Genomic DNA, 22,615 nt, shown 5'->3' on the forward strand with positions numbered 1-22,615 from the left:
TGAAGAAGTGACGTGATAGTCTCTCAGTCTCATCCTACATGCCAGTGCAGAAGACATGAGACTTGGGTTCTAGCTGTAGGTTGGGAAGATCTGTGGGAAGAGGGCATAGCAATCCACTCCAGTATTCTTGCTTGGAGAATCCCCACAGACAGAAGAGCCTGGCCACAGGGTCACAGGAGTCAGATACGACTGAAATGACGTAGCATGCAAACATTCTAGCATGCAAACCTTAAGACATAGTATCCTCTAGTACTCAATTTCTGGAGTGATGGCAAGTCATAGAAAAATCAAGTTTGAGAATATTTGGCTTTCAACTCTAGGACACAATGGCATCCTTGCCTAAGAGTAAGCGTCTTTTTCAGGAAACAGTGGTGTACTTGGATAGAATGAAATTAAGGTAATATTTTCCAGATGAAAGTAATGGAATTCCATTTCTGATAATCTCAGCTGTATGCTGGCTTCCACACCCATTAAAATAATGACATACATTGTATCAGAGGAAGTTCAAATATAGCCTAAATATTTATTGATCAATTTTGAGTTTCAAATTAGATAATCTTTTAATCTAATGAGCATAATTGACTTTGGTATTCCTTTCCCCTCACATTTTAGATGCTTCTTATCAAATATCAAGATAAAATGAAAAATCTAAGCACAGCTTTTTGCTAAAGCCAAGTGTAGGGTGAATATAGTATATAAATGACATAAGGACAGTTTTCTGTGACTTAGAAAAGATATAAACATGTGAGTATTGACCGGAACATAAATATAGAGAATAGAAGACTTGTTAAGATATTGATTAAGGCCTCAATAGGGCTTCCCCATTGGGTCAGCAGTAAAGAATCCATCTGCCATGCAGGAGACACAGGACATGCGGTTCAATCCCTGGATTGGAAAGAACCCCTGGAGGAGGGCATGGCAACCCACTTCAGTATTCTTGCCTGGGAGGATTCCATGGACTGAGGAGCCTGGCAGGTTACAGTCCATTGGGTTGCAAAGAGTTGTACATGACTGAGGTACATGCAGGGCTCTGATAAGGAACAAAAGCCACTCCACCACCACTTAGGATGGGGGCAGAGAAAATAACTGCAAGACAGGGCAAAGAGCAAACTGAAAGAAAAGACTTGCTCTCCACGGCACATTATCATCATGGAAGAGGAGAAGTAGCAGTTGGACATTCATAGACATTTCTAGTCAGAAGAAGAGCTGGAGATGGTGCACAGGGATCTAACTGAGAGCTTGCCTGAAGCAGGCATAAGCTACAGAGGGTCTTTGTCACTACTAGAGTGTGTGGCCAGGCTGAGGATCTGAGATCTGCAAGGGACCCCAAGTTAGAATAAAGGAGCAGAAGAATCCAAGAATCTTATGATCTGAGTCAGTCATCATGAATGAGGACCACGCTGATAGTCTAAAACCAGGATGGACCAGGTGTTCCTGAGAGGATCCATTCAGGAGTGAGTGCAAGGGCAGTGTTTAGTGAGGACAAGAAGATGCTTATGGATGATGCCTTCTGCAGAGATTAGAAAACTTCACTTTGAACCAAAAGATCAAACTGGAAAGTCATAGTAAGACCATTTGAAGCACATAGTAGCCCTGATAATGTGCTCAAACTTTATATTGATAGAATATTTAAGTAAAAGGAACTATTGTCAACCAGAAGAAATCAAATTTTATAAACAAATGCAGAGGCCAGTCCTCTATCTCTACCATCAGCAGGTATGTGTGTTCTAAGAGGCAACGAGGTCAGCTATAGATAATCAAGTTATATTGTCAGAGTTAAAATACATATCCATCTTCATTGCAGGAGACCCAGCTTTAATTTCTGGGTTAGGAAGTTCCCCTGGAGAAGGGATCAGCTACCTACTCCAGTATTCTTGGGCTTCCCTGGTGGTTCAGATGGTAAAGAATCTGCTTGCAATTAGGGAGACCTGGATTTTATCCCTGGGTTGGGAAGACCCCCTGGAAGATGGCATGACAACCCACTCCAGCATTCTTGCCTGGAGAATCCCCACGGACAGAGGAGCCTGGGGACAATAGTCCATGGGGTCGCAAGGAGTCAGACAGGATTGAACAACTAAACACAAAATGCATAACCAAACACAGAAGGAGTCAGAATCCATGGGCTTCTCTTTTCCAGAAATCTCAGATCTTCCAAGTAAGCTGCCTCCTACAGCAAGTGAGGCACTTTTGCAACATCTTAGATAAGTAGGTCAATTTTGTGTCCAAAGAGACGTTATACTGGCACTTAAGTAAATGCAGACTATCTGAAACAACAGTTATAGGCAATCTATGTGTATATAAAAGCAGCAATAAACTGCGTTTGTTGAAGTAGGATTTTCACTATCCGACCAGCATCTCTTCAGATAAATTTGAGAGGAAGGCTACAGCAGTCAAGAAGTTTCCCAGGAAAAATTTTGAAAAATCAGTATGACTTATTTACCAAAACTAAGCTGAGTAACCTGGTTGTGTGTTTTTCAAATAGTCGCATCTATTTCCAAGGCCAATGCAGTATGTAGCCAAGGTTTGAGTGCAAACAGGTTAGGATATGCTACATAAAATTATGCCAAATGAGATAATAAATGCCTTCTATAAAAACAAACTTACTCATAAAAAACATTCTTTGTGAACAGATAACTCATGCTGACAGCTTGTGAATTCCAGAATTCTTCAGGCAGTTTTTCTATTGGTCATTCTTTCTGGCCCTAGTTTAAAATGTTCACTGATTATCACAAAAAGGTGGCTAAGGATGCATTTTAAAAAGAGAGTTTGGATAATTTTGGATTTGCAATGGCAGACAACAGAGAGCTTTAATATGTTATATATTATCTTTCTAGATGTGTAGACCAGTAAAAAGGATAAAGCACCAAAGAAAAGATCCCAGCAAAATATGCGTGGTTATATAATTAAGATTGCAGCCTTATCCTACAATGACAAACTTCCAAATTGCACACATTTTTAAAATGCAGCCAAAAATCTATTTAAAGTGCTTCTTCATTCAGGCCTGCAAACATAGCATTGTCTTTGTCAATTTGTCTGTAGCCTGTTCTGGTAGGTGACATTGTTCTTGAGCACTAATCAATTGATGTCTCCGTGCCATCTGGCATTCTGTTGCTAAGCACAGCAGCAACACTGTAAAGTGAAGTATGAGTGGCAAGTAGCAGGGTTTGTGTTCATCACGATGTCACCGTCCAGACTATATAGTCAATAAATCCTTCACATACCGCTCTTATCCTAATGGTGAAGAAATGCCTTGGCAACACATGGGAGAAAATAGGATGAAAAGTAATCACTCCAATGAGACTTTGAAGATCTTGCTTTATTTACAGAGTGATCTCGTAAAAAAAGGATACTGTTCTTTACTTGGATAGGATATATATGTCATTACTAGCTATGTCATTACATAAAATGACATTACTGAAAACTCTGAGCTCATATTTGTTCTTTCTCACTTATATATATGTGCAATGTTTCTTATGGATTCAGTTTCATCTCTCAGTGGAGCCCTCTATAACTTGTCTTCAAATTTCTGAACATAAAAGACAGCACTATTAATAATTATGCAGAGAAAGCAAGCTGATACCAAGAATGTCCCAGGCAAAGCACAAGTCTGCAATTTGAGAAACCTGTCCCAATTAAATATTGTAAGATTCAAGAAAAAAAAAAAGGTTCTTACTAAAATGTTCTCAAAATACTGCTAATAGTTTACTTTCAAAATATCACAGATACTTGGCTGTTGTTAAGCTTGGATGTAGTGAAATTGTACACAATTTTCCTTGATGTAAGAATAGTAAGGTGTTAATTTCAATTATAATCACTAAAACATATGAACTATACTCATGATGTACAGCCCAGGAAGTCTCTGTTACTGTGTTTCATGGTTACCACAATCAGAATAATCTGATGTGGGAATGTGTGTGATTAGTTCAAGTTACATATCCCTGAATATGACATTCCAGATTTTCTATTCCTTAGACAAAAGATATATGCCTAACTTTCAAATAAATCACTCCATTGGCTATATCTGGCTGGAAAACCACTGGTTCAGAAAATACCATGGGGAAAGGTACTGGCAAATTCCTGTAAGAGGTAACCATCAATAATCGATGAATGGCTTCAAAAATTATTCCCAAATATACAAAAAATTTCTTCTTTTTAAAGCAGTGTACTTTCTGACTGTAACAATGAAACTTTTAGAGTAATAGGCACACTGTACATTTAAAATGTTTTTTGAGAAAAAATAGTCTACATATTTTGTACATTTATACATTTAATTATACATTAAAACAACTACCAAATTTTTATAAAGTATATAATAATAATACTATGTGCCAAGGGATTTACAAAGTACTGCCAATACAAACATATACAAATGACTATGCATTTTAGAAACAAATATAGGAGGAGAGTGACACAATAAAATTAACACTGAAAGAACAAGAATAAGGTATTTACTCTAAAAGCACTCCCTCTCTTTTTTCTCTGACCACTTACCTTGGCTTATTCAGATCAATTTAACTGAAGTAATCACTGAGTATAATAGTCACTTTAAAATGACTATTTGAGTGATATAGATCAAAAGACAGAGGAATAGGAAGAGGACTAATCATCCGTCCTTCCATACACATTGTCACTTCAAAAGTAATAGATTCTTGGAATACGGCCAACCTTCCTCATGACTGTTGTGATTGACCATAAATGTACTTATGTTTGCTTTTATAGTTTGATGTTTTTGAAAATCCTCCACCGATAGGCTATGATAACAGAGATTGGGGCATTTCTTATTTCTCTAAGACCAAGTAAGAAGATCCAGACTTTGATACTGTTGGTGAGACAATGTTATTATGCTTTGGGGAACAAAGAATGAGTAAAACAGAAATCAAAATGTTTTCTGGTTATTTATATTTATAAACTATAAAATAGAGCTATGCAATGATATAATTTATTATGTGATTTCCCATACATTTCTTTATGATTTTCCCCCAAATTTAATGAAATACACAAGGCAGGAATATATAGTCTCTCTTGAAAGTTCTTACTGTCTTTACTGTATCCACCTATATGGCTTATAAAAGCTTATCAGTTCAGTTCAGTCACTCAGTCATGTCCAACTCTTTGCGACCCCATGGGCTGCATCACACCAGGCTTCCCTGTCCATCACCAACTCCTGGAACATGCCCAGACTCATGTCCATTGAGTTGGTGATGCCATCCAACCATCTCATCCTCTGGTATAAAAGATTATACATCCACAATTTTAACAATTACTGGATAAAAATAATTTAGATGTGTGTATATATTTGTAAAAGAATACTCTGTAAGGGCTACAAACAGGTTGTCCTTTCAAGTCATGTTTCGACTTGTGTCATGTTGATTGTTTAAACAGAGTCAGAAATTTGACATTAGAATAATTATACAGAGGACTAAAGTGCTGTATGATGGATTTAAGGAGAATGCCAAAGGTAGAACCGTTACTTGAAGGCAACAAATTATTTTAATACAAGCTTTCTACTGGCCAGCAAAACAACATTCTCTATACTTAGGCATATACTCTGAATAAAATTCCTTTGTATGATAAAATCATTCTGTGAATGTGATCACCAAATATGAACAGACCGAAAAGCAATATTAAGATACAGATTGTACTGATGTAGCAAGATTTATTACTAGTTGCCTGATTATATTTAGTAACTGTAGTAATGCACTGGCAATCCAGTGCTTTGCTAATTAGTCAGACAATTTGGCATTACATTTGTTGAAAACCAGAGGTGAATGTCAGCAGTTGAAAAACAGAGGTGAATCTTAGCAGTCCAGAGATTTTGCCTTCTGCCTTTTGATTCTATTTCTCTGTAAATACAAGACGAATTTTGGCATTTGCAACGTCATCCTAGAGAAATAAGTTTCAAAAAAAAAAAAAAAAGGCAGAAAAGGAGGTATCATAGAAGACAGAAGATTTTCAGAAAAAATACAAGACTGAGGAGAGATTACCTTGGAGATGAAGGGAAGACCATTCTGGGGAAGATGCCACTCATTTCTCTTCTTTTAACTCTTGTTGCAGAGGTCTTGGCTCCAAAATGTGCTACTAGAATGATCAAAATTGTTTAATAAAAAGCTTATTTTTATTTAAGCATGTTACATGCAGTTTAGGAAGCTTTTCAAGCTATAGAAATAGAGAAAGAGAGCAAAGTGTCACTATTTCCAACTTCACAGATACCACAGCATAACTGTTTTATATACTATATAAATCTCTCTCTTTTTTCCTGTCTAAAGTCCAGCTCTGCATAATCTTGTAGCCAGTATTTCTCTTATTCTACACACACATATATTTGCTCCAGAATCATTAAAAAAAAATCAATGTTAGTCCCTACTAACAATTTGAGGATTCTCAGGAGGGATTTACACTTCACAAATATCTACCTTCCTAAAAGTCTTTCCTACGTGCATAACTCCCCCACCTTTCTACTCTTTAAGGTGATTCCCAAAATCTCTCGCTTTTCTTTACCGTTCATCTGCCTCTCATCTTATTTAACCAACCTCAACATAAATCTCTTTGCTCCAGCTTCTTCAAACTACAACTTGTCTTTTTTTTATTACCCTTAACTTGTTTTTCATAAAGTTTATATCTTTTCAATATTTCAGTATCACATGGTTGGCTTTGCCTCTTCCCAGTACTCTAAAACAATTAGTACAAAATAAAGTATATTGTTAGATCACCTGAAATGAGGTGCTAAGTGAAAATTTTGACTGCTATTTATTTAAATTTGACTTTTTATTTATATATATATATATACATGATGATAATAGGAACTACTAGTACACTTGCACTATTGAAAACTGGAAAATAGAGCAATGAAACGTTTAGAAATATCCTATACATTCACTAGGCAGTAATAACCACCATTAATATTCTAATACTTATCCTTCCAAATCTTTCTCTCTGTGTATATTTGTGTGTACACACCACAATGGAGTTGATTTTTTCATAGTATACTACTACCTACTTCTTTTAATCAAGATATTTTGCCACAGTTATTCTCATCTAATCTAATAGTCAGAATTATTTAGATTTCCAAAATTGACCCCCCAAATACCCTTTCTGATATTCAAACCCATTCCTAGCCTGAAATATGCTCTTTGCATCTGACAATGTCCCTTATGTGTGGTCCAGTCTTACATAGAAATTTTCTTTATTATTTTGTTGAAATAATTAGGATAGACTGTCCCACTTTCAGGAGTTACTGGATTATTTATTATGATATAATTAACTTTGCTCATTTATTTTCTTTATTTCATACAAAGTTTGTCAGATCTTCAAGCTTAATGATAAAAAATGCAATTCAATTAAAAAAAATTAGATGAACTAGGTCCTGTTTTGTTCCCAATATTCCTTAAATTTGGCCCTCTGCTTAGGTCATGAAATTCTAAATGTAATGTATGTGATTTTTAAGGAATATCAAATATGTAGTTCTCCATCAATCATATACTTAATAATTTTAATAACAGTTGTTAATTCTTGGCTGACCCAATTTCACCAAAGATTGTTATATCTTTTTTTTCTAACATATTATTCCTTCTACATATATTAGTTGTCCTTCTCTAAATTGGATTTGTCCCTCAATAGCAGGGCTATTTAGTTTTGTATTATATTTATCATACTGCTGATTGAATTCACTTGTATCTACAGCAGGTGAATTTCCATATATCTTAAAGGAGTCAGTTCAGTTCAGTCACTCAGTCGTGTCTGACTCTTTGCAACCCCATGAATCGCAGCACACCAGGCCTCACTGTCCACCACAAACTCCCGAAGTTCACTCAGACTCACGTCCATCGAGTCAGTGATGTCATCCAGCCATCTCATCCTCTGTCGTCCCCTTCTCTTCCTGCTCCCAATCCCTCCCAGCATCAGAGTCTTTTCCAATGAGTCAGCTCTTTGCAAGAGGTGGCCAAAGTACTGGAGTTTCAGCTTTAGCATCATTCCTTCCAAAGAAATCCCAGAGCTGATCTCCTTCAGAATGGACTGGTTGGATCTCCTTGCAGTCCAAGGGACTCTCAAGAGTCTTCTCCAACTCCACAGTTTAAAAGCATCAATTCTTTGGCACTCAGCCTTCTTCACAGTCCAACTCTCACATCCATACATCACCACAGGAGAAACCATAGCTTTGACTTGACGAACCTTTGTTGGCAAAGTACTGTCTCTGCCCTTGAATATGCTATCTAGGTTGGTCATAACTTTCCGTCCAAGGAGTAAGCGTCTTTTAATTTCATGGCTGCAGTCACCATCTGTAGTGATTTTGGAGCCCAGAAAAATAGTCTGACACTGTTTCCACTGTTTCCCCATCTATTTCCCATGAAGTGATGGGACCGGATGCCATGATCTTCGTTTTCTGAATGTTGAGCTTTAAGCCAACTTTTTCACTCTCCACTTTCACTTTCATCAAGAGGCTTTTGAGTTTCTCTTCACTTTCTGCCATAAGGGTGGTGTCATCTGCCTATCTGAGGTTATTAATATGTCTCCCGGCAATCTTGATTCCAGCTTGTGCTTCTTCCAGCCCAGCATTTCTCATGATGCACTCTGCATAGAAGTTAAATAATCAGAGTGACAATATACAGCCTTGACATACTCCTTTTCCTATTTGGAACCAGTCTGTTGTTCCATGTCCAGTTCTAACTGTTGCTTCCTGGCCTGCATACAGGTTTCTCAAGAGGCAGGTCAGGTGGTCTGGTATTCCCATCTCTTTCAGAATGTTCCACAGTTGATTGTGATCCACACAGTCAAAGGCTTTGGCATAGTCAATAAAGCAGAAATAGATGTTTTTCTGGAACTCTCTTGCTTTTTCCATGATCCAGCGGATGTTGGCAATTTGGTCTCTGGTTCCTCTGTCTTTCCTAAAACCAGCTTGAACACCTGGAAGTTCACGGTTCATGTATTGCTGAAGCCTGGCTTGGAGAATTTTGAGCATTATTTTACTAGCGTGTGAGATGAGTGCAATTGTGCGGTAGTTTGAGCATTCTTTGGCATTGCCTTTCTTTGGGATTGGAATGAAAACTGACCTTTTCCAGTCCTGTGGCTACTGCTGAGTTTTCCAAATTTGCTGGCATATTCAAAGATAAAGGAGCATTATGCCTGCAAATAACACTGAAATAACTTAGGAAAAATAATATTCAATATATGCACATACATATATATTTCAGATGAAGAAAGAGATCATGTTATTGAAAATATGTGAAAATAGTAGCATGCAGTGAATCTGGGGGCTTCCCAGTGGCTTTAGTGGTAAAGAACTTGCCTGCCAATTCGGCAGATGTAAGAGACAAGGATTAGACCCCACAGTCAGGAAGATCCCCTGGAGGAGGGCATGGCAATTCACTCCAGTACTCTTGCCTGTAGAATCCTATGGACGCAGGAACCTGGCAGGCTGCAGTTCATAAGGTCGCAGGGTGTTGGACGTGACTGAAGCGACTTAGTATGTATGCATGTGAATCTGGGTAAATGTATATGAGAGTTCTTTACAGTGTTTTGAAATTATGTCTAAATTAAAATACTATATTTCAGGAAACTGATAAACACATGATTGATCACAGTAACACCAAAATAGTTAAATATAAAGTCGTAGTTTATCAAGTGAAATGGAGAAACAGGAAAATACATAATCAGTTGTCTTTTAAACATAAAGCAGATACATTAGATCGCCAGTGGAAATATAAATTGATTTTATATATTTATAAAAATATAAATATAAAAAATATAAATTTTTCTCAAGAAAAATAAGAAATGTATAAAAATATCTATAATTGTTATGCCTATTTTTATGTTACTATTTCATGATAAGTTTAAAGAAATTTAACTTTACAAGAACAAAAAAAAATGAGTTAGGTAAATTATAGTACATTGTAAAAACAATACACAGGCAATGAAATTAAGGTGAAGAGTATTTATTTGATAGACTTTCAAATAGTATTTCCAATAGATATATTTCAAATAGTACTTATTTGAAAATAGACTATACAATATTACATTTGATGCTTTTCCAAATTAGCTAAAGTAAAAGGTGTAATTACATATGAGTAGATAGAAAAAGATAAACCATAAATATGAGAAGATAACAATTTCCTAAGGAGTCAGGAACCTGGCCTCTGCCACTTGGTGTGGTCTTTGAACTTCCTGAGTCTGTCTCACATAGGAGGCTAGTTTAAATATCTGAACCCAGGATTTTTAAAGAGCACCAAGATTGATCCTGTGGCATGCTAATGTACGCTTTTTTTGTCTGAGCATAGAACCAAGATTAATCAAGGGCTTGGTAAGACTAAATTTAGGTCTATTCAATAAATAAGATTATAAGCCAAGAAAGGTACTGCTTTTCTCTCTCTTTTCATGTTAAAAAAAATTAATTTCTCCTTTCTTTGCTCAAGCCCTGTGTAATTTAGTTTTAGAGCTTATTTCTTTACTTTGATCCTTTTTGTTTGCAAATTCCATGAAATTGGGCTTCGTATTTCCTCAGAAGCTGTGGCTTATTATTGATCTTCTAAGAGTCTAACCTTCTAGACTGTAATCAAATTTTGGGGGCTTATAAGCCTCTTTCCATAGCATTTTACACGAACTACCCATATCCTGGGCTTCCCTGGTGGCTCAGATGGTAAAGTGTCTGTCTGCAATGCAGGAGACCTGGGTTTGATCCCTGGGTTGGGAAGATCTCCTGGAGAAGGAAATGGCAGCCCACTCCAGTATCCTGGAGTAAATAGCATAGAGCTAGTTTAGACTTCCCATTATTCACCCTCCCTTAATTCCAAGAGATCTTTGCTTTATCATTCAGGATAAAAGAGGAACTGCCTGCAGGCACTTCCAATATTAGGTGTCACCAAACTCTTAAAGAATTATATTGCTTGTAGGACTGGAAACTTTTAAAATCTGTCAAGAAATTTACCTTTAAATACCTCACCTTGCCACATCCAGAGATGAATGTCTAGTGTCCTAACTTCAGAGACTTGTTCAGATTTATTCCTATCAAGAATATTTCTCCTTTTGCCAGAATTGTTAGAAGCCTATTCTTATTCAACAGTCTATTGAGGACCTCAGAAAATTCCAAAAACAAAATAAAACAAAAAACAAAAAAAATCTAACTACATTCTACTAGTTATGTTCACTTATTCCACTTCTGGGAAAATAGATTAAGAAAATAAACAAAAGTTGCAAAAATGCCAATTGTGAGTGTTTACATTTAAAAAATTAGAAAATACTTTCATTACCTGTATAACGTTTGGTAAGTTACTAAAACGCTTTCTGACTAAATTTCTTTAACCAAAAAATAGGGATAATAATAGTATTTACTTAAAAGGGGGTTTTGAGTTTTGAATGTTAATATATTCAAAGTCCTTAGAACAATGTCTGTAAGTAGTAGTGCTTGCAAATTATTTTATCATCATATAAGAAACAAATGGTGCAAGAAATTGTAGTATAATCATTGATAATGTATCGCTAGGTCATTAAAACATTTTAATAAAAATTAATATTATGAAATAAATTTTGAAAATAAGGAAAATTTTAATAACCTAATTATTGTTTTATATATGTCTGATTATAACTATGTTCATAGTTTTTTTTTTTAAGTAGAATGGAATATATCAAATGACCTTTTCCATCTCTGTGATACATAAAACATTGGGTATTTTTTGGTAACCCATATTTTTTTAGAGAAGGCATTGTTCTTGTAAAAAAGAAAGTATTAATGAAAGATTAGGGCATTTTCATAGCATGAGTATGCCTAATAAAGACTAATGTATAATGTGATATTACTATTTCCCACGCTGTGTCAAATCTCCTTCAGAGCTGCTATCTAGAAAACAACCAGATAAGTGGTAATTAAGTAACAATAAAATCTTAAAAGTAAAAACTCTGTGTGATAGACTAACTGAAAATGTTCATTCAAGACCATAAGTCTTGCCAGACCTTTAGCATACATGGTTGTAAAACCTGAGCGGTATTAACACCATTTCAACACTCTTGTGGTATTTGAGCAGTATTACTTAGGAGGCAGTCTCAACATTTAACAATATGATCATGAACCCTCAAGGGTTCTGTCAGGTAATAGAACAACCCTTGCCAAATAAGCTTGAAACAAAATTCATTTTGTGTGACTAAGTCCTCTTGCTGGGTAAGTGTGAAAAAATACTGGCATCACAGAAGTAGCTGCTATATGTTGAGCCACAAATGAATAAAACCTCCAATAAGACAGGCAAAAGAAATGCACTGAAATAATGCGTTAAATAGGATGGCATGTCTGAGGACTGGTGAGGGTAAATGAAATAAAAAGAGAAAAAATTGCCAGATTTTATCAGTTGACACTGCTAGTCAGCCAGTTTAAACATGTGTTAAAGATATAAGGATAAAAGATTTTATTGTTTACTTTCCTGTTTAAAGATGAAAATGAAATATATTAATATCTGATGTATTTTCATTGTGATGTGTTGATATTACATGCAGAATGTTCTCCTGCATTTGCTAACATCAAAAACATCACTCAATAACTGCAGGAGAATAAGATCAACCACATGTTAACCCAGAACATTGCAGTGCAGCTGTGTTGGAGAGAAGAAATTTGGCATTTCAATGAAAAAAAAGGCACATATATTAAACTAATCTGTTCCACATGGATTACTAGAATGACTATATTTTAAACAAAAATGCCATCACGTTACTATTCACTGTGTTGTCAGTGTACTGTTTTTGAAAAAAATCTTTTTTCCTTTAGATAAACCATTTACTCTGTAACTTTTGTGTTACTAGATTGTCATTACTTAAACTATATTCTAAATACAATATAAATCACTGTGACTGTGAAATTCATTGTCTAATAAATACCTCCCAAGGAGCAAATTTCCCAGAAAAGATTATTTAAAAAGGCCAAAGTGGTTGGTATCTTGGGAACAGTTGACATGGAATGACATCAGAAAAATCTAGGTTAAAATTCTGATGCCAATTCCTACTAGTGGTAAAAAATATATATAGCCAAGTTTCTGATCTTTAAGAGCTTCAGTGTCCTCATCTGAAAATGCAATTAGTAATATTTAACTTATATATTTGTTGAAATAAAATAAAACAAGTTATGTAAATTGTCAATTATAATGACTGACACAAGACAGTATTAATAACAAATGACAGTTCTTACATTTGCATATTTGAAATCTTAAACATGTTTTAAAAACAAAACATAGGCTTATCCACAATTACATGCCTACTGGTTAGTCCATGACAAGCCCCAAAGCGAGAGACTTAAAAGTGAAAGTGATCGTTTGTGGGAGATAAAGACTATAACTGCAATGAGAAGTCAGGCATTAAATGGTTCATAAAAAAAAATTTTTTATGTGTTTTTTCATTTGCCCGAAAAGCCAAGTCAGGGAAGATAAGGTTGAAAGATGCATATACATCCTTGAGAGTTCACGCAGTTTCAGCTGACAAGTGTGTTTTTCTATAAAGTATAGTGATGAATGTTCATTCTATTTTATTTTCCTCGTCTCAAGCAGAAATTTTGTGGCTTCTTACAACACTTGACTGCCTGCAGGGTCCCCAATTAGGAAATTATCAAAGCTGATATCTGTATGATTTACATGGATGTTGGGGTGTAGGGGCTGGAAGGACATACATATCACATTCATTCATTGATAAAACTAGTCTTTTGATTTTCATAGTTTTACCAGAATAGTTTCCTATTTAATTTTTTACACTTCTTTATAACTATATGTGAAGAAGGAAATGGCAACCAACTCCAGAACTCTTGCTTGGAGAATCCCATAGACAGAGGGGCCTGGCAGCCTACAGTCCATGGGGTGGCAAAAGTGAGTGGGACGCAACTGAGGGACTAAACAATAGTAACACAGCTAAGTGCTTGACACAGATTGAAGGTACAACAATTTCAACAACATTTCTTTAAAGCAACATATATATATTTAAATCAAAATCAGCATGAGAAAAATGTAGATTCCATAAAGGAGAATAAAACCTTAAAAGTTCTGGAGGTGTTTAAAAAGAAAATGAAAACAAACGATTAAAAAAGAAAAAAAAAAACCCTGTGTATTTTCTGTTCAATTTCAGTATCTGCTCTGTAGCTTTCTTTTTCTTCACTCTAGATGAGTGTCTGCAATCTTAAAACACGACTCCGGTAATACTTTTGTAAATGAATCACTACAGCATTCATACAATTAGCCTCTGAACAGATGTCAGAAAGTAAAGATTGGGTGCTTCTAGATCAAGTTGCCGCTGCCAACTCTCGCGAGCTTTGTCAGTAACTGTTGATTGTAATGTCAGTGCAGTCCAATTTACAGGCTGGAGCAGCAGCTGCATACTGCATTTCCCTGAAGTATTATATGATTTCCACTCCTTGCAAACTTTATCATCTTTGTTGCAGTGAGTCGGGTAAGTTGCTCCGAATTTACGTCTTCCTGTAGGGATGGAAGTTACCCTGAAGCTCATTCTGTAAGAGGAATGTGATCCCTTCACGTGTTTGTTGTGCCCCGTTGGTGCTCTGTGGGAGGCAGTCATTGGAAATGGGACAGATGAAGGGAGCAGCCACATACATCAAACCTTCTGATTATTCAGGAAACAGACTGAGTCCACTTAACTGCTAAGGAAACAATGAATTTGTTCAACTTTGTATAAAGGACCATAGCACTTAATGGGATCACCGCAATGTATGTTCCTAATCCACCCTCTAAGGGAAAACATTTTATGCTGTGTTTTACATTTAAATGCTCTGTTTGGTGAATGTCTCCTTAAAAGAGAAACAAAAGTGTTTATTGACCAATCTTACTCTCTATTTTTTTCTTTTTTTAAAGTGGTTTGAAATGAATAGTTCTCTTATTGTCTGGTTTTACAGAGTACTTAGCATTTTGCCATTTGAAACTTTAGCAAAATCAATTTGCAAAAGAAAGGTCTAAGTTTGTTTTGTATAAAAGGAAAGATCTACTTCTTGATTTGATTTACAAACTTTTGTCTAGTTTGCCCTGTTTATTCTTTTTCTAATATGTGTATTTATAGAAAAGTGTTTTACATTTGCTGTTATTTTTATTATTATAGAAATAATAGCAAATGCACACTTTCTGCTCATCCTATAATTTTGTAAATCTACCTTTATTTTGATATCAATTCTTATTTCACCAGAGGATTTAGCATTGAGTTTTTATAAAACAATATGAATGATTAAAAGTGAACTGAAATGTGAACAAAATTATTTCACTATTTATGATTTCTGTTTGTAATTTAAAAGAAAATAAAGTTATTCCTTCCAACTTTTTATGAATATATTGAATAATAATAAACTCAGGAGTTACTGTTACTAGTCTGTATAATGCCTTCCATAATATGAGCTATCTCATAGCTATGATAAATATAATTATATGTCACTTATGTAGTTATTAAGGATAAGCATGAGGTTTTAAAGAATTATTTTTACTTTAAATGACAACCTTTGGAATTCTCTGTGTGTTTGAAATAGAGTGGTCTTTTGGATGCAAATTAAATTTCTAATTGAATTTGCAAAGTTCTGTTTTGTTCTCCTAGACATATTATTGTCCTTAGTTTTTTAATTATAAGAAAATATTTGGTGAAACTCCAACTAAAAATCTTAATATATTTATTTGAAACAAAAATTTGTAATATATAGTGGAACTATACATAACATTGTTTTGTAATTTCCAAGTCTCCTGTAAATGTGTTAGCATATTTTCAGAATTTAAAAAAATAAAAAAGAAAGCTAAAAAAAGAAAATATAGGGATCTACTCCATATTTCAGCTTTTCAAATATAAGCAAATGATATCTTATTTACAGATTTAATTTATGCTTTGATTTATTTCTTGGTAACAATGAATAATGCATGCTTAAATTATATGTCTTCATTTTAATGCTTTCTTGCCAAAATCTGCTCATTCTTATCAAAACTGAACGGTTCCAAATGGAGAATTATAAATGAATAGATGTCAACCTAAGAACAGATTGAACTTTGCAAGAAGACCCAAGATATCTAATATTAAATGTTCAAATTATTCACACAATAAAAAGTTTGTAAAATGTTTTCCTCCTTGAGGAGAGTTATAGATCTGTGTTTCATACCTAATATAGTGTCTTCTATCTATACATCCTTTTAGTGTCTATTGGGTATCTGAAGGATCCCTGGAAGACAATGCTGTAGTTTATAAACAGACTTCCTCAATTCCCCGCTTCACTTAGCCTACAACAAAACAAGCTTTTTAGGTTTGATATAAAGGCTCAGTTGTTTTAATTGGACTATCTACATTTTAGTGGCCCTTGTTCTAGATCATATTATCTAGATGGCTCTTTTCCTACCATTTTAACAGTCTTTATTTTTATATAGAAGTATACATTCTACTAAAACTTTCTTAAAAAGACAAGAAAACTACATTCAGCGAAAACTATTAACAGGTTTTGCTTGACCATCCTTTAATAAGTCCTTGACTGCCCCATTATTTAGAAAATTTGGTTGATATCCAATTATGACAAATATATGGCAAATAAACAGCTTTTTATACCAATAATTTTATTATACTCATATCTTATACCATTGAATATTTTTAAAACTAGTCAAGGAATTTTGATACTACTTTCAAAATTGAATTAAAAATGCAAAAAAAAGAAAATACATTTTTAATTTTGAAAGTTTTTTTTTTTTTTAAGTTGAGAATCATTTCCCCAAATTGCCAGTAGATTTTGATATCCTGGAGCATTTGATAAACTTGGAACACTATAGTATTCATTATTTTCCAGGTTTGTCTCCCTCCTCACTCCCATCAATTTTCTTTTGCAATTCCAAACAAAACTAATGCCTTTAATCAAGTATTAAATATTATTACAATAAATTAGTTGATTTAAACTGAGTATTTCTAAATTCATTTACTCAGTTGTCCTTGGTATGAAAATTTACCCCATTCTTTGTGATAAACATGTTATGTGTTCTCAGAATTTAAATTGTTTAATGTACCAGTAGTCAATTTGCAACAGAATTTATAGGATGAAATAAATGAAATTTTGTTGAATACTTTAATTATTAATAAACACTTAGAGATACAGAGCAATAACATTTTTTAATCTCCTTTGTCTACTTTTTGATTGCTTATCATGTGATAATGTATATTAAAAACATAAACATCTCTTAATGGTAAAACTACAGTGCAGCATTTAGACTAGAAAATACTAGATTATGAAAAAAAAATTATTCTTACTTAAATAAAGGACTGCAGTGGCTCAGCAGTAAAAAATCCTCCTGCAATGCAGGAGACCCAGAGTTCAGTCCCAGGGTTGGGAAGATCCCCTGGAGGACGGCATGGCAACCCACTCTAGTATTCTTGTCTGGAGAACCCCATGGACTGAGGAGCCTGGCAGGCTACAGTTCATAGGGTCACAAAGAGTTAGACATGACTGAAGTGACTTAGCATGCATGCAAATAAATATAAACATATTAGCCTACACTAATAATGAGTATGCAAATAGAAGCATATGTTCATGCTAAAACCTAGATTTAATAATATAGTATTTAAAATTATTCCAACAGGTTAACACCAAGGTGAATTAGAATTATATTACCATTCTTGCTACAAACACAAGCTTATATGATTGAATGTTACTAATTACATTATTTACAATTACAAGGTGTAAGTACTTATATTAGTAATACCAAGGTGATGACTCATAGATATCACTGTTGAAAAAGAAAGATTATTACTCATATAAATCATATTATATAACATTAAGTTCTACTTAGCACAAAATATAAATAAAAGCATGCAAGTACTTATATAAATCAATTAAGTGACATGGAATGTTATTACAACCTTTTAGATGTTATAGCAGCCTTTCATAATACATGCAATGAATATTATTACATTTATTAATTACATACAAAAACAAAATATGTTGGTAGTAATTTTATATTCGCTATGGAATAAAATTAATAAACAATAGAATGAAAGTTTGAAAACTGTCAGAAACCAAAAATTATCAGGATCTGTTATATGGTTTATGTAAAACCAAACAAAAAGAATACAATCTTTATTAGACTTAGTAGAGATTGATTGAGCTAGGCCAAATGCCTACCTCCAATTTAGAAGAAATGTCTTAGGATTTATCAGAAGGGGGAAAAAATAAAACTGTAGTATGTGTTAGCAGTATCTCTAAAACTCCTAACTCTCTGAAATATAAAATTTTATTAGAGTCAAATTTGCTACTGCTGCTGCTATTTAGTCACCAAGTTGTGTCCAACTCTTTGTGACCCAATGGACTGTAGCCTCCCAGGTTCCTCTGTCCATGGGATTTCCCAGGTGATAATATTGGAATAGGTTGCCATTTCCTTCTACAGGGGATATTCCTGACCCAGGGATTGAATCAAGGCTCCTGAATTGGCAGGCAAATTCTTTACCACTGAGCCATCAGGGAAGCCTCAATTGTCAAGTTTACAGGCATCTTTATATTACCATGCTGTTGCTGCTGCTGCTGCTAAGTCGCTTCAGTCATGTCTGACTCTGTGCGACCCCATAGATGGAGCCCACCAGGCTCCCCCATCCCTGGCATTCTCCAGGCAAGAACACTGGAGTGGATTGCCGTTTCTTTCTCCAATGCATGAAAGTGAAAAGTGAAAGTGAAGTCGCTCAGTTGTGTCCGACTCAGCGACCCCATGGACCGTAGCCTACCAGGCTCCTCTGTCCATGGTATTTTACAGGCAAGAGTATATACCATGACATTATATTTATTATTTTTATAAAAAATTATATTTAATTTGATTATAATATCTAAATTTCATAATAGAATATATATAGTGTTAAAATATTATATACTTCAAAATATTTTATTGGTAATAACAGAGTCATTTATTTCAAAATTGAGAGCATAAAAAAATCTCATGGCTTAATTTTTTAAAGCCTTACTATTATAGCAATCATTATGTATAAATATATATGTGTATGTAGGCATAAACATGCAGATATAAGTAGAATTAGAGATAAATATATTTATAGACATAGCCATAATCATAGACAAAGAGACAGAGATAGCAGTAGAAATGGATATACATCTATAAGTACTGTACATTGAACAAAGTAGTGTATACAGTGGATTAGTTTATTCATATATTTTGGGGGATCAAAAAATACCTGTTGGTTACTAGCTGTCCTGTGAGCAGTGGTGAATGAGGCTCATTAACTGTGAGGATCATAGATCTAAGACAGTTATCTTAATAGGTAGTGCCTAAATCACTGCCTTCTAAGACAATCTAAAATTTAAGAAAAAAAATAAAAAATCTAATACAAATTCTCAGTGCTCACAGGATTAGTTTCATGGACACATAGTTTGGATTTATTATTACACTCTCAAAACATAATGAAGAAAACATTTTGTACATGTATGGAACTTTGCTATTGTTTTATGGATGAGAATCAGTGTTTGTATTTGACAATTTTAATCAGATTTTCTTTTTTTTCTCAGTTGTATAAAGATATTAGTTCTTTCAGATGATATCTGCATTACATTTTTCTATTCTTTGTCACTTAGAGTTTCAGAATGTGATTTAAATTTTTTTATTGAAAAGAAACTCAACTGTGCATTATGAATTTTAAATAAAACTTTGATTTCCCCAAATGTTCTTTTCATATTATTAAATAAATATTATTTCATGAAATGTCAAATAGTGATGATTTGGTAGGTATCAAAGATTACTTTTGCTTCCCCCACTTTTTCCAGTAATTCCTTAATTTTAATCTTCTGATTTCACTGTCCACTACCAAAATATAAGCAAATCTGACCATGCTAACACATTTAACCTCCCTAGTTGCATATGCTTTAATAAATTAACAGATTAAGACATGTATAGAGTCATCTCTGAGTGTAAAATTTCTTCTAAATTGATTTCTTCATCCACACATTACATTGTCAGTCAGTCTCTTCATTGACAATATAATTTAGGTAGAAAAACCCTTCATGGTTATTCAGTTCCAAAGGACTGGTATATATCCAGTCTTCTCTATTTCTGGTAGACCTTTATAGTGGTAGATTTGTTTGTTTTCACAATTTGTAGGATTAATGGCAGCTACTGCATTTTTTTTTGTTACTTAACATTTTATGAATTGCTTGTCCAAATTCTCTTCTGACCTTACATTATCCTTATGCTTGTACAGAGGAAAAAACCACTAAGGCAAAAAGGACCCCAGATGGGACTGTGGAAACAGAAAAAGACAGTAATAGGTCTGAAGATCCTTAGAGTTTCTTAACCTACTTCACAGCTCTGTCAAGAGCCAGTCAGCCATGATTAGAACTGTATATATATTCCAGAGAATATGTGAGCTTGTATTTCTTCCTCTAACCAAGGTAGAAATTTAATCTACTATATCTGTCATTAATAGACTGCCACTTAATGCCTGGTAAAATTGTATATATATATATATATATATATACACACACACACACATATATATACACACACACACAGATATGCCTTGGATGAATTTTCTCCTTAAAATACTAAATCTCTCTTTCTTACAGAGGTTTGTAAATGAATCTCTTCAAATTGAAATCATTTCTTTTTCCATTTCCATTTCACTCATTTCTTTCCTAAATTGAAAACTGAAATATGTCCAACCATTTTCTATTGTTTGTAGCAGTAACAGATTAATTAGTTTTCATAATTTACAGGATTAATAAGAACTGCTAAATTTTAGTTAATTATCATCAATAAAATATAACATTAGATCCATGAAGCTGTTAAAACTTCCTGCTTACCTCTCTTGCAGAAACCAATATGCAGAGCCGGAGTACAGTCATATACATCAGATTTGTCTTGTGGTTCCTTCTGCTCTGGGTACTCTTTGAGAAGTCACACACTGAAGAAGACATCATAATTACCACCAAGAATGGAAAAGTCAGGGGGATGCACTTGCCAGTACTTGGTGGCACAGTAACAGCCTTTCTTGGAATCCCGTATGCACAGCCACCTCTTGGTAGACTACGATTCAAAAAGCCACAATCTTTGACCAAGTGGCCTGATATTTGGAATGCCACAAAATATGCAAATTCTTGTTATCAGAACACAGATCAAAGTTTTCCAGGCTTCCTTGGTTCAGAGATGTGGAACCCAAACACTGACCTCAGTGAAGACTGTTTATATCTAAATGTGTGGATTCCAACACCTAAACCAAAAAATGCTACTGTAATGATATGGATCTACGGTGGTAGTTTTCAGACTGGAACATCATCTTTGCATGTTTATGATGGCAAGTTTCTGGCACGGGTTGAAAGAGTTATTGTGGTTTCAATGAACTATAGAGTGGGTGCCCTCGGATTCTTAGCTTTACCAGGAAATCCTGAGGCACCAGGGAATGTTGGTCTATTTGATCAACAGTTGGCTCTTCAGTGGGTCCAAAAAAACATAGCAGCCTTTGGTGGAAATCCTAAAAGTGTAACTCTCTTTGGAGAAAGTGCAGGAGCAGCTTCAGTTAGCCTTCATTTACTTTCTCCTGAAAGCCACCCGTTGTTTACCAGAGCTATTCTGCAAAGTGGATCCTCTAATGCTCCTTGGGCAGTGACATCTCGTTATGAAGCTAGGAACAGAACATTGACTTTAGCTAAATTTATTGGTTGCTCTAGAGAAAATGACACTGAGATAATCAAATGCCTTCGAAATAAAGATCCCCAGGAGATTCTTCGTCATGAAGTGTTTGTTGTCCCCTATGGTACACTCTTATCAGTAAATTTTGGTCCCACTGTGGATGGTGATTTTCTCACTGACATGCCAGACACACTACTCCAACTTGGACAGTTCAAAAAAACCCAGATCTTGGTGGGTGTTAATAAAGATGAAGGGACAGCATTTTTAGTATATGGTGCTCCTGGCTTCAGCAAAGATAACAATAGTATTATAACCAGAAAAGAATTTCAAGAAGGTTTAAAAATATTTTTTCCAGGAGTGAGTGAGTTTGGAAAGGAATCGATCCTTTTCCACTACATGGACTGGTTAGATGATCAGAGAGCTGAAAAGTACCGTGAGGCCTTGGATGATGTTGTTGGGGATTATAATATCATATGTCCTGCTTTGGAGTTCACCAAAAAGTTCTCAGATATGGGAAACAATGCCTTTTTCTACTACTTCGAGCACCGATCCTCCAAACTCCCTTGGCCAGAATGGATGGGAGTGATGCATGGTTATGAGATCGAATTTGTTTTTGGTTTGCCACTGGAAAGAAGAGTTAATTACACAAAAGCTGAGGAAATTTTTAGTAGATCCATTATGAAACGTTGGGCAAATTTTGCAAAATATGGGTAAGTGCCAATTTTTGTAATTGTTCTTGTTTGTTTTGTTTTGCTTAGCTTTGCATGTTCCCCAGTGTAGACTTCATTCAAGGTACAGAAACATTTTGATTATTTATTCTCTTCACACCTTAAGCTGGTTTTGTTTTTCATTATTTAGTACATTTCAGTTCCTTGCATCAGAGTGCTTAAAAGAAATAATCAAAGGACTTTTATGAAAAATATTTTCTGATTTCATTTCCAAAGCAGCATAAAGTACTTTAACAACGTTCCCCAAAGTTTGTATGGAACTAGATGTCCACCTTGCGAACAAGATGTCCACCT

The 22,615-nt window shown here is 34.6% G+C and overlaps 1 protein-coding gene across 1 annotated transcript in view; it reads left to right on the plus strand.

Moving 5' to 3' along the window:
* The first annotated feature begins 14,293 nt into the window (after nucleotides 1-14,293).
* The window catches only part of BCHE (butyrylcholinesterase), a 78,402-nt gene continuing 70,080 nt past the window's right edge, over nucleotides 14,294-22,615 (plus strand). The window contains 2 exon segments of the mRNA NM_001076906.2: nucleotides 14,294-14,403; nucleotides 20,779-22,303. Coding sequence (NP_001070374.1) covers nucleotides 20,787-22,303 — 1,517 coding nt within the window. The 5' untranslated portion in view covers nucleotides 14,294-14,403; nucleotides 20,779-20,786.

The sequence above is a fragment of the Bos taurus genome, chromosome 1, assembly GCF_002263795.3.
Source record: "Bos taurus isolate L1 Dominette 01449 registration number 42190680 breed Hereford chromosome 1, ARS-UCD2.0, whole genome shotgun sequence".
In the NCBI taxonomy this organism is placed as follows: Eukaryota; Metazoa; Chordata; class Mammalia; order Artiodactyla; family Bovidae; genus Bos; species Bos taurus.